The sequence below is a fragment of the Corvus brachyrhynchos genome, unplaced genomic scaffold (genome assembly GCF_000691975.1).
Source record: "Corvus brachyrhynchos isolate BGI_N302 unplaced genomic scaffold, ASM69197v1 scaffold1120, whole genome shotgun sequence".
Classification (NCBI taxonomy): Eukaryota; Metazoa; Chordata; class Aves; order Passeriformes; family Corvidae; genus Corvus; species Corvus brachyrhynchos.
Window position 1 is genome coordinate 399,561 of NW_008235737.1, and position 13,716 is coordinate 413,276.

At 38.0% G+C, this 13,716-nt stretch overlaps 1 protein-coding gene across 6 annotated transcripts in view; it reads left to right on the top strand.

The window, feature by feature from the left end:
* The window catches only part of NALCN (sodium leak channel, non-selective), a 238,893-nt gene that overhangs the window by 209,007 nt on the left and 16,170 nt on the right, over positions 1–13,716 (top strand). For all 6 annotated transcript variants that reach the window (XM_017733360.1, XM_017733412.1, XM_008633570.2 and 3 more), the window contains 10 exons: positions 254–374; positions 476–607; positions 2,385–2,552; positions 3,681–3,785; positions 4,485–4,591; positions 6,545–6,665; positions 6,749–6,847; positions 10,301–10,394; positions 10,931–11,037; positions 11,421–11,495. In XM_017733360.1, coding sequence (XP_017588849.1) covers positions 254–374; positions 476–607; positions 2,385–2,552; positions 3,681–3,785; positions 4,485–4,591; positions 6,545–6,665; positions 6,749–6,847; positions 10,301–10,394; positions 10,931–11,037; positions 11,421–11,495 — 1,129 coding nt within the window. The remainder of the gene's footprint in view (positions 1–253; positions 375–475; positions 608–2,384; positions 2,553–3,680; positions 3,786–4,484; positions 4,592–6,544; positions 6,666–6,748; positions 6,848–10,300; positions 10,395–10,930; positions 11,038–11,420; positions 11,496–13,716) is intronic.

Here is a 13,716-nt window from a genome sequence, read left to right on the forward strand (position 1 = left end):
AAAAAAAATGTTTTTCTTACTATGGAGTTGTTTGGGGAGAAGGATGAACAGGAAGAGAATTTTTTAATCAAACTTTTCTTCTTCACTTGCATGTAACTCCTCTAGTTTCCTACATGTTTCTGAAATACTGAAATCTTTGACACAGCTCAATTTATTTTTCATAGGAAAGCACTTAACTGTAGTGTAGGCACAAAACAGGTACACAGAGCTCTGGGCATTTCTGTAATGGCACTTCCTTATGTATCGTTCGCAGTGACTTGCTGGGTTTGGTTACTTACCTGGACTGGGTCATGATTATTGTTACGATATGCTCCTGCATTTCCATGATGTTTGAATCCCCTTTTAGAAGAGTTATGCATGCTCCAACACTCCAGGTACTGCCACCGAATCGTTTTACAATTATTGAACCCCAGTCACCTTGCTTTTCTCCACTGCCTATTCCTAAACTATGATTGTTCTCTGCTTTGATTTTCAGATTGCTGAGTATGTTTTTGTAATATTCATGAGTATTGAGCTTAATCTGAAGATTATGGCAGATGGCTTGTTCTTTACACCAACAGCTGTCATTAGGGACTTTGGAGGAGTTATGGACATATTTATATATCTTGTAAGTTTCTATATTTATTGAAGTTTGTTGTGACATTCTTAATTTTTATATATTTGGTTATATAAATGTTTAGTAGTGTGAAAAGGTTTGGCTCTATACTATGATACAAATGCAGTAGTGTACTTTGTGTTCAGACACCATTGTTTTCATGTGCAGTCCTATCAGTTATCTGTACAAATACTTGTTTAGACGTCTAAAAATACACTGATGTGATAAACACCTGGCAACTTAGTGTGGGGTCATTGTATGGCCCCTTTTAATTCTTTATTTGTTGATATGTTTTTACTATCAGATCTGATGTTCCTTCAGAGTAAATTCAAGATCTCTGACATTGCTTCAGCATTTTTATGCAGGAGAATCTTTATTTTACCTGTTTCATAGATACTAGTTGCTTCTTCCCCTCTCAACAATATTCCTGCTTTACTGAAGGTGTTTCAAAAGCCTTTACCATTTGACAGAGGGCACATCTTTGTTGCTGGTATTGCTGTAGAAGAAAGCAAAGCAACATTTTTCTATATCCTATATCTATCAGTCGTGGTTCTCAGGGAAAAGTTTCTCAATAGTGCCCTTTTTTTCTGGGAAATCTCTTGCATTTAAATACAAGAGGATGGTGTCCATTTCCTCTTCACATATGACAGTAAACACCACAGAATGTGTCAAAAACTGTGCTCAGTATAATAGAGTATGAAATAATTTCTAACTGAAGAAATTACTGAGAAAAATGGCTTTGATGGATTTAGATTAAATCTTTCAGAGATTAATCCACCAGGCAGATGTGCTGCATAAAATTTGTCATGACCAATTTGTATCAAAGATTCTATTGTTAGCATAAATAAAAATATGCATACTTGTACAAAACCCTGTGCAAACTGTAGTATGCACAATTCCTATGTGCTTTAGTTTCTTGAAATCTCTCTGAATCCCTCTGCTTGTCTGAAGGAAAATTTAGGTGGTGTAGTTTGGATATTCCAAATGTGACTGTGGTGATGTTAAAAGAATGTGGAAGAAAGTCAGAAGCACTGGCAAGTCTGTTTGTTTTGGTGGGGTGGCTGTCCTTTAATTTTTTTTTTTTTAATTATATTCTGTTTTAAATCATTGGTGATATCATCTTGATCCTTCATTTTTTTGTGCACTTACTTCTTTGTCATACTCTCACCTCTGTCCCCCTATAATAACACTGGCTTTTAAAAAACAAGAAGCACTTAAGAGACTTTAAATCAATAACCATTTGTCAGAGATTGTTCAGGCTACATGACACAACTATGCTGTTTGAAAACACTTTCAAATACATAACATTCGTGTGATGAAACCACATGGTGATAAAACCGCTTATGCCTGTAACAATGTAGTAGGAAAAACTGTCAGGAAAACTGTTAACAGACTTTCCAGGTGAGGATTTCTCAGTTTCAGGGTAGAATGTCTGAAATGAGAAGGAGGGAGAGGCATAATGCTGCCTGCTCCAAGAATATAGTTTGTGTCCGTCTTTTAAATCAGCCTAATTTATTTTTCCTTTGGGAACTACTCCATCTGATTAAGATTATAAAACCAATTTTGAGTCAAAGGGGGAGACAAAGACAAGCTGATGTCCATTAGTTAGGACAATAAGCCAGGGCATAAGAGAGCTAAGCCCTTTTTGTAAAAAAGATTTTTTTTGCCTTATTCTTTCCTCTAATTTTAAGATAGAGAAGTGCTCTTTGACCTTCTGTGCTGTGTCTATGCCAGGTAAGACATTGTAAGCCTGATCCTTCTTTGCCTCTTCCTGTCCTGTTACCCCCAGGTGAGTTTGATATTCCTGTGCTGGATGCCTCAGAACGTCCCTGCCAAATCTGGAGCTCAGCTCCTAATGGTGCTCCGCTGCCTCCGACCTCTTCGAATTTTCAAACTGGTCCCTCAGATGAGGAAGGTGGTGCGAGAGCTGTTTAGTGGCTTTAAGGAAATTTTTTTGGTATGTGCCAATTTTTTTTTCTTGTAAAAATGTATGAAGGTGTAATAAGTTAATATTTTGATATAAAATTCATGCTTTCTGTTCTTTTCACTGCTGTTGTCTGTTTATATTTCATTGTGGCTGTCACTGCAAATGACCACACAACAGGCTAAAAGTTAGAATATAAGTAACTCATACTGAATAAAGCTGCTGTAATAATTCTTTTATAAATTATATTACTTGCTTAGCATACATTTGGTCATAATTACATAGGACTACTGAAAAAAAATCTACCTCTTATTCACAGTTCTAGTTGGTCAAGAAAGATGAGTAGTAGCGGATGGCAGCTCTGCAAGAACAAAAGTAAACCTGGTTTCTGAGCTGCAGATCTCTACCTTCAAGTTTTTTGAGAGGCAGCCAAAAACAATACAGTTGTTCATTACATCTTTTTTGTTACTATTATGATCATGGTCATGCACTTATAGTAATAAGAACAACAATGGAGTCTTCAATTGCTTGATCAGAACATAATCTATTGTCTTGGGACCCTATGTGATATTGGGCAGCCTAAGCAACAGCCATTTTATTCCTTAACAGAATGCTTTACTAGGTCAGGTTGTTATAAAACACTAAGCTACAGAATACTTGTAGACAGCAATAGAACAAGGACAAAAAGTAAAAAGCTAGTGGGCATTCCATAGATACTGTATTCTGTTAAAGATATTTACATTTTAATTTGCCCATGCTTATCTTTATTGGAGCTATCCTGGAATTAAATACCCAACAACGGCTTAATCAGCTTAATTAGCCTGAATCAGCAAAACAGAAGCAGCACATATGCAAGTACTCAAACAATGTATTTAAAGTGAGTGGCAATTCTTATGCATACAGAATTTAGCAAGGTAGTACACTGAGTGCAAGAAAGCTTTCATCCTTATCTGCAATTCTTAGATCCTATGTTATAAATAAGACTAATATAACACAGCACCTGGTTACTGGATCAGAACCTAAAGTAACATGTCTGTTACAAAAGCCGTATCTCCAGGTTTATGCCACAAAACAATCCTCCCTGCAGTTCACCAAGGGAGCTGATCCTCTTCTTCAAGTCTGCAGAAGAAGAGGTTGACAAGTACAACTTCATTTTTACAGGTTTCTATTCTTTTGCTGACATTAATGCTTGTTTTCGCAAGCTTTGGAGTGCAGCTATTTGCTGGAAAACTGGCTAAATGCAATGATCCTCACATCATCTCTAGGGTAAGAACTGCTTTTCTGCTTCCAAATAATGGTACTTTGTGCCATTTTTGCCTGCTGGGGAAAGCAAGTGGGGCAATCAGAGCTATCATATGAGAAACAGAGATCTTGGGCTCTTTCTTCTTCAGAAGCAGGATGATGGAGGGAAAGGTGATAGAGGAGTCAGCAACTGAGGGTAAGGATGGGTTTCCACATAAAAAGTAAAGCAGGTCCAAATATTGGAGACTGTCTTAAAAAAAAATTGTCAAATGAATGCCATGTTATCTGCAAAAGACTGGCTGGCACATGGAATTAATCATGGAAAATGACACCTTTGCATTCCTAGGTCCGCAACTGAAAAACAGGTTAGACTGCTAGAGGTCTACATCACTGGGGATGCCATGTGGGTTACATGGAGAAAGTTAACTGTGTTTCTTACTTCATTTGGAGAAATATCATCATCACCTAAAGGGAGCAGTGGTCTTCAGGAAAGAGGTGAAAGGCTATGTAGTCTTGCAAATTGTACAGCACTGTCAGTCCTGAAGGAAAGATGTATTTCTCATGTGGGTAAAGGTCCATGACTATTAATCACAGACTTATAAATAACCCTTCATTTCTGTGTATATTGCTTTCCCATCATGGCAAATGTGCTATTTATGCTGCCATGTTGGCATCTCTCACAGGGTTCTGTTTAATCTCAGTCTGTGGTTTATTTCACTATAGGAAGATTGTCATGGCATCTTCAGAATAAATGTAAGTGTTTCCAAAAATCTCAATTTAAAGTTAAGACCTGGAGAGAAAAAGCCTGGATTTTGGGTGCCACGAGTCTGGTGAGTTGCTACACTTTGGCCTGTCTTTCTTCAAAAATGCAGCTGTTGGTGTAGAAAAATGGTTCAAATGTGATGACATCAAATTACTTGTGGAGGGGTTTTATTGTAACTCAAATGATATTAAGTGTAAAAATTCTGGCATATTTAGTAAAAAGCCAGAAATATGAAATTTTCCAGACTTAACCTCCACTTCATAAACAGAAAGGAAGAAAAAAAACCTGCTAGGTACTGAACCTATATAGGAATTAGATTTGATTTGGTTATTATTACAGCAGGAGCTATTTTCTTGAAAAGTATCATCACTTAGTTGTTCTTTAGGACTATTATGAAGGCATCCTGAGAGCCATAAAGCAACAATAGAACCTAAGAATAGATAGGAAAAGATGGGAAGAAAAAGAAATGGAAATCAACCTGCCTACAGCTACCCATAAAAACAAATGATCATATCATGTCTAAAAACAGCCTTTCTCTTCTATGGTCATCAACCATGCCAGCTAGCAGTTTCTTTTTTTTTCCAGTGCAGGGAATCCTTGTGGTCTATCTGGTGCAGAAGTGCAGTCAAAATTATTTAAAAGCTAATGTATGTTTTTGATTAGTGTTCTGATGAAGTCCAGTTAATATTTTCCAACACCTGAACAGGCAAAACTCACTCTTTTTAATTGTTTATATTTTTCACTTGGTTGGCATTTTGCAAAATCAGCTTAACAGCTACAATTATTTTAATTGGCCATGTCTGTGGATAAAGAATGTACCAGCAGTGGTAGATTCAGAGCCACCCTACACTAATGAAATAGTATGCTGTGATTTGAACAGTCAGTGAAACTCTGACATCTGCAGAAGTCTTTGTTTCTGTATACTTCAGAGAAATTCTTCCTCGAGTAAGCAAATCCAATCCTGTTCAGCTTGATCCAGAAATAAGCAAAAACTGTCTTAATCAGCATAACTGTAAACTTTGGGGAATGCTTTGTTATTGCAGAAAAATGTTTTACCACAAAGACATTTATACCACCTGTTGGTTGTCAGGCCAGATTTTCAAGAGCCAGATCTTAATATAAGGACTGCAATAAAAAGAAGTATCTACATCTGAGAGTTCTCTTTTCACCGAATGGTTGGATTCCAGAAGCACCAAATACTTAATAACTCTTCTGGAATACAACTATTTACCTTATAAACTGTTGAAAACTCATTGGGCTCCTTGGATTATCTGGCTCAGATTGTAGAGGCAGAGCAAAGTGCTAACCTAGCCCAAAGAGAGTACTTTTAATGTTAAGCTGGAAACATTGTCTTGAATCTCAACTGATAAAAAAGGTCAGAGCAGATGGTATAGGAAAGCCAAGAAGATGTGACGTCCTCTCAGTAAGTTTTGCTTTATACTATCAGTTCCTCGTGATAATGAAACAGAGAACAGCATTTTCTAAACCATCTCACTGACCTTGGAGTCCAGATCTTTTATGTGTGTTAGAGAATTATCTCCTGCAGGTAAATTTATTTTAGAATCTGGCCAATGCCATCAGATCGATTGTTTTCTTGAATTCTGTATTTTTCTTATGTCACTGGCAAAAGCATTAAAATGCAGCAACATAGAGTCAATAGAATGGTTTGGGTTGGAAGGGATCTTAAAGATTCTCTAGCTTCAACCCCCCTGCCATGAGCAGGGACACTTCCCACTACACCAGGTTGCTCAAAGCCCCATCCAACCTGGCCTTGAACATGTTATAAGCTTTACTACTGTGAGTCAGAGTCTGAGTAAGAAAACAAAACATACACAGGGATCTAAAAAGTTATGCTTTACATATTTATTGCTGTTGCTATTGTTTTCTTATTCCTGATATGAAACTTTGATATGTTTCAGAGGTTTCACACCAACTTTGCAAGTTAGACTATGAAGAATCAAGGTAAGAAATAGAACAACTTTACTGCTGAAGTTACACCTATTTGTGTACTGCATTTCAGGGCAAATCCTCGGAATTTTAATTTTGACAATGTGGGCAATGCAATGCTGGCACTATTTGAAGTTCTTTCGTTAAAAGGCTGGGTGGAAGTCAGAGATGTTATTATTCATCGTGTCGGTCCGGTAAGGAAACACATCAGAGTCTTTCAATTCTACAACAAGTAACTATGAATTTTTTTGACTATTACTTATTTTTGTCTATTCAGATCCATGGAATCTACATCCATGTTTTTGTATTCCTTGGCTGCATGATTGGACTGACCCTTTTTGTTGGAGTTGTCATCGCTAATTTTAATGAAAACAAGGTACTAAGTGAGGTGGTTTATTCTGAGTGAGGGGGGTTTATTGAGTGGAGAACTGGCTCTGTAAGAAATCTGAAACTGATATTATGCTGTCTACGTTACCTGATAAGGCTGTCTTTAGTACTGCCTTACCAACCTTACGTTTTGCGAGACTGCAAATATGGCTTCAGATACACTTGATCCATACTTGCTACAAAATTGAAGCCTGTGATGACAGCAATCCATCACACACTCTAACAAAGCTGTTAGAGTTTATTTATAGTGCAGCTGTGCTGCTAGATGGAGATTAAACATAAAGCAAGATGTATTTACAGATGCAGCTGTTTAGCTTGATGTAGGCACACGTGGTGGCAGATAAAAAGACGTTATGCTTCCATGTGTTGCAACTAAGGGGTCTCTTTAGAACCCTCCCATTGCAGTATTTCAGATCCAAAGTAAAGCTGAGTGGCTTTTTCCTTACAAACAGCAGAGTACATTGTAGAAATAATTGTCCATCACTCAAATAAAAAGGTAGCTAGTGTTCTAGGCAAGTTCACATGGGCTTTTTGGATTACCCTGAAAAGGAGAAAAACCTGCCCCCAGAGGAATTGTTTCCCAGCAGCTCATGTCTACACTTGTTAAAAGGTAGAATCCTCTGGATGGGACTGCTGCACATACACTGCACAACCTTTAATCTGAGGGTTTTTTCTGAGCCTATTATGGTGCCTCTGAGGCATCAAGACAAAATTATTAATTTTTTTCATCTTTCAGTTCAAGCTCACAAAAATAATGAGATAGGATATTTTTATCACTTGTGGCATGGGAGGGAAAGGATGATTACACGCTGTGGGGTGTGGAGATGTGTGACAGCCCAGTGTGTTCGTGCTGGAGCTGGGCGCTGGCTATGGCCCTGACCTGAGCTCAGCAGCAAACACAACAGTTGAGTTTGTCCATCAGGGAAACCACTTCACTCCTTCTGGAAAGGAGCCAAGCAGCACTTTACTGTGCATTAATGTGGGCAAGCAGGGCATCATGAAATGGGGTCAAGAAGATTGTGAGCCAAAAAAATTGCCTAAAATCTCTCCTGTTCTGAATGTATTTTTATGTTCGCGTAATTTTGGTGAGATGAAGTGCAGTCATTCCTGTTAAAATGTATCTGTTCTAGAGAACAAGGAGCAATGTGCTAATAATTTCTTTTCTTCTTCACTAAATTTTGACTGGTGAATTAACAAAACTGAAATTTCTACAGTATGAGAATTCCACTGGATTTTTATAGATGCTTTTGTCACTTCTTGTACAGCTATGCAATATTACTCTTCCTTCAAATTTGTCAATACACAGATGAATACAAAAAGCTTTATGCTTTTTGTCCTTGCTCACTAGTAACAGTTCCCTGTAAATTACACTGAACAGGCGCATCAGGCAGTATTTCTATAGAATTCACATGATACTTAAAGTATAAGTCTTTCATATGTTCTGGTTCAGCTTCTTCAGTTGTTTCTTAGTAACAGGCAGTGGCATGTAATGTTTGTTTTTCTTTCTTTTTTCTTGACTTCTTGTTACTTTTTATGTATTTACTATAGGGAAAAGAAAATGTTTTCAGATTTGAGTTGAAAAGATTAATGTTAATTAAGTGGGCAAGAGTTTCAACCCAATTAATATTCAAATAGAGTGAAGAAATGCCCAGAAACTAAAAAGAAAATTGTAGAGGGATGGCTGGCAACTAGCCCAGAGAGTGAGAGCAAAACAATCCACAGTGTGAGATTAGGTTGCATTTTCTTAAAACTAGTTACTTGACCAATATATTAGTGTTTAAAGTAGATATTTTCTTTAGAAATTTCATGGCTGATATATGGTTAGAACAATTACAGGAGTTGTTGACAAGGATCGGAGTTGGACAATTACTGAATAAACTATTTTACATGAGAACAAATTTCTAAATTTTCTAAAAAGAAAAAATATTATAATTTCAGATATGCTCTAGTTTTTCATATGAGTTGGAACTGCAGCTGTGGAAATGCTGGACTGGCAAGTACTGCAGCAAGCTCTGGGCTGTGTCCTTGGTTGTACCAGTGACAGGGCAACAGCCCAAATTATTCCAACCCCCAGCCCCATTTCAATTCCCACCTATCACTTGTCACAGCTCCCAAGTTCCAGGAGTTCAGTCAGCAGTGAAGATATGATCAACTAAAATATTAGCTAGCACTTTGAGCTGAAGTCCAAATGTAAGCACAGCTCCTCCAGCCCTAGATCTGCTTGCAGTGCTCTGCTCTGTGGTTCCCTTATGATGATCCTGCTTGTGGAACTGGCAGTTTCTGAGCAACAAAGCAATTTGGCACCATTATTTCTAGATTTTACAAAAGTCCACTCTTTTTTGCCACCTTTTGTCTTGTTTGCTGTGAAGGCTCTCCAAGAATATGAACCAGACATGCTCATTGAGGTGTTGTCTTTTAATCTGTGTTTCTAAATGGTGTCGTTTGGGGTTGACAGGAATAACCAGCATCTTTACATCTGTCACTTTGTCCACACTGTGTTGGAAGGCACCTCTTCCCAGGGTACCATCTAGGAACACAGCTCTATAAAGAGATTATGATCACTAAGAGGACGAAATCCTGACCTTATCAGTTGCACAGCCAGCCACAGTTCCAGCATCTACACAAGCCAATGCCCAGGAAGCCCCAAAGATCACACCAGCCCTCACCCAGCTCAGTGCGGCTCTTTTCTGACTGGGACAGGAGCCAAGTGTCTGGGAGACAGGCTTTTGACATTTACCTTGAAAGGTCTCCTTTGTTTTTGTAACTCTAGAATCCTTCTATGAGATTTTACAGTTCTCTGAAGTGATAAGGAACTTATTTTCCTTTGAAGGTCATTTTAGATAACATTGAATTCTGTTTGAAGTTTGCTATGTTATGTGAACATTTACACGCATTACTACCACCCACACTAAAGGTGTGTCTTCACTTCTCTTTGAGCTTCCTCTGTGGAGAACTCTTGTAGATTCATAGCATACTATTATTTTATTTCAATTACACCCCAAGCAGAAGAGCTGTGGAGAGCAGCGGTGGTGTCCTGGAGGGCTCCTTCCCTGAAGAAACTGTAGTAGCACTAGCAAGCCACAGGATTTTCTGCTGCAAAGTCCAGACAAAATCCACCATTCTGCTTCCTGGCAAATGACATTCAGTCAAATGGAAGACCTCCTGCAGTGTTTCACTGCCCACACTGGGCTGCTGCTACACAGGGCAGCAACTGTGCCTGCTGAGTTGAGTCCCAGAAACTCACAGCTAATGCATCCAGAAATCCTCTTGAGTAACAGCTGATACTTCAGACTTCTTTCCCCAAACAGTGTGTTATTTAAGGGAAGTTGTGTATGTAACTTTATCTCAGCCACCAAGGAGAATGTTGTTTTCATGTTGCAGTGCTGAACACTCTAGCTGTTAAATGACAAAAGCTTTTATATGCTTCTCTTTGTATATTAAGGGGACAGCTTTACTGACTGTAGATCAGAGACGATGGGAGGATCTGAAAAGCAGACTGAAGATAGCGCAACCTCTTCATCTCCCACCTCGTCCGGGTATCAAAGATATTTTGATTTTATTCATGTTGAGCCCTAGTGTTCGTAATTCCCCAGGAGTCTGCAATTCAAATTAAAACTGTAATCGTGAGGCCACTAGGAGGTTGTGCATAAGTTAATGTGGAAACAGGCTCCAACTACAGATCTCTCCATAAGGCTATTAAAATCAACCCAAAAAAGGTTGTGCTTCGATGGTTTTAGGATAAGCCTTAATGAAAAAATGAATTTCTAAATGAAAAATATTTGCAGTTGGCTGTAATGATATGAATGGAATGTATTAACCTGACAGCAGTTGAATGATGCACTTGCCGTAAAAGTACCAAAGCTTTCATGCAACACTCGTGTTCAGTATTTGAAATTATATGTTCAGAAGCCCTGTTTGATATGGAAAATTGTGTCAGAAAATTAGAAATGTATTTTGAAAATGGGAAAGGATTATTTTGCCGCTAATGAACATGGAAAATATGTCAAGAAATAAGGGGGAAATGTCATTTTGTATTTTAGCTCTCCTCCTCCTCAAACTCTTTCTTTTTCAGATAACGATGGCTTTAGAGCTAAGATGTATGATATAACTCAGCATCCATTTTTTAAGAGAACTATTGCTGTACTTGTTCTGGCCCAGTCTGTGTTGTTATCAGTTAAGGTAATTGTGTCTCTTTTAAACGTTTCATTACAGTAGTACAGCATGTGTTGCACATTTCCTAACACCAGTTAATGATCAGTTGAGCCATTAGTGTGATGAACATGACTCCTAGATACAGCAATCTCAGTTGGCATAGATCACTGTAGATTAATTGTAATGTGGAGCTGAGTCAATTTCTGCCTTTTTGTAGTGTTGTCCACTGTTTTTAATTTCTAATTAAGCTGTAAACCTGAGAGAGCACACCGAGATGCCATTCCTATCTGAGTATATTTTAAAGTGAAATCTATTCATAACAAAACCCTCAAGAAAAGTTAAGGCAGTGAAGAGGCATTTATTCTGTTTAACAGCTATTCTTCTATGAATGGATTATGTTTGCTTTTCAGTGGGATGCTGCAGATCCAGTGACTGTGCCTTTAGCAACAATGTCTGTTGTTTTCACCTTCATTTTTGTCCTTGAGGTAAAGTAGTATATTTATGACTTCTTGAGATTAAGACTTGTATTTATATATTTCATTTTGTCTTTAGGGATGCTTCTCATTCTTCACAGTGGTGTTTATTTCTGAATGTGTACGTTCAGGGTTCTCCGTGTCACTTGTCTTTAAACATGTAAGAAGAAACTTTTAATGTGTTATAGTCATACTTCTCTACAACCTTGAGCTTTGTGTCTTTTGATATATATTCAAGTCTGAGTATTTAACAGTGTACTTTGGTGAACCCAGTGAACTCTTTTCTTGCAGAACATCTCATGTTACCTTCCCTCCATACAACAAAAGGTCTATGTTGTCTAATGGAAGTTCTGCTTCATTCATTTATGTTTTTCCTGATGTGTTCCCCACTACTCTGTAGCTGTGAAAAAATCAAACCTTCCTCCATTTTGTTTTAAGTATCGTACTTCATTTTAATATCTTTTAATAAGCTGCACCCCAGCTCCAGTATTGTCTATCTTTTGTTGCACAAGTCTGGCTCCTGTGTGGTAGCAGCTCTCTATCTATGAGAATATTGTTACTACAATCTCTGCAAGGTGTATTTAGCCTATTTTCATAAGACTGGAATCTAATGATTTAAACACATTTTGAAAAACGTATATTTTTTAATGTATAAGGATATCCATAGTGTAACAAAGCACACACTTATGATCCTAAAGAAGATGTTTCCTCTGTGGTTAGGTTAGTACACAATTCTTTGTAAGTTTCTGGTTGACTACTTTTCTTGTCAGTCCCCACTGAATAGCTGACACTGACCACTATCAGAAACAGGATAGTAGACTATGTTTCCCACTGCTCTAATCCAGTATGACAGTTCCTATGTTCCATTGATAGGTTTTGCCAGCAGTGATGAATAAACAATGAAGTGAAGACCTTGTAGCAGCTGTAGCTAGAGTATGTCCATGTTGTTGCTTCTCTTTTCCCTACCCAGGAGAAATCAGTATCTCTGGAGAGACTGTGCAAACACAGAAAAGTTTTATTTGTGTCATACTCAGGCAGGTTTTAATTTACCTAGTAACTATGTCTTTGGAAATACTTTTTTCTCTTATACTGCCAGGGAAACAAATACACTTCTAGAATTTCAAAGGAACTTTGTCAGAGCCAAGAAAAATTTGTTGGCTGTCTCAACAGGCAAGCTATCACACTGTGAGTGCACACACAATTTATGGAGAGAGGAAGCAGCTTCTTGACCAGGATCTTCCCTAATGCAGCACAGTCTGGTTTCAGAGTCTGCTGTCTGCTTTCTGCATAGCTGATGGTCCCGTGTCCAACCCTACACCTCCTGATTCAGCCTTAAACCTCTACTGCTTACATCCTAAATATGTGGTATAGAAAATAGGAAGAATTTGAAGATCTCACTTTTGTTACCACACTGATGATGACAGAGTAAAGGGAGATGTGATTTTTTTTTTATTTCCATGGTGTGGTATTCAGTTCAAGTTTATGGACACCTGAAGCTAGGTGTTTAAATTCTACATGTGAGGTAGGTGTTTAAGCTGTTACTGTGATCAAGGGAGGTGAAGGGTGAAATTCAGTTACCTCCACTAGCCACTCCAGAATGCCAGGGATGTTTACAGGTCTTATGTCATCCTTGCAAGTCCCATCCATCCATCCATCCATCTCCAGTTCCCTAGGGCATCTCAGGTGACTGTAAATCTGGTATAAGGAGTCAAGATACCTTAGGTAACTCAAATGATAATTAGAGATTCAGAGACCACATTGTTCACTTTGTAGTCAGGCTTCAGAAAACATTATAAGGTAAAAAGCTAACTGGAAAATCAGCCTTTTACCTCAAGCTAGTGTCCTCTTATATCTGGTTTCATTTTCAGAAATGTTAAATGGCAGGGTTGCAAGGTGGGATGGAAAAAATAACGTAATGAATGCCTGACATTTATAGCCTTTTTATAGTGACTCTTAACCTGCTCTGAGATTTAATACAACTTGTATATGAGAAACTCTTAAGTGTTCCCTTTAAATGCATCACTCTACCTTGGTATCTGTTACCTGATGTGACTATTTCTGTGACTATTAGTATCTATTCTTGAGCTTCTCATCTGCATTCCTGTAACCTAAATTGGAAATGTCAAGCACTTTGGAAGCTGTCTTTTACCAGGTACATTGTAAAACGTACTGTCTTTACTGTTCTTAGCTTTTTTTTTTACATGCTGCTGAGTAGAGATGATTATGAGTACAG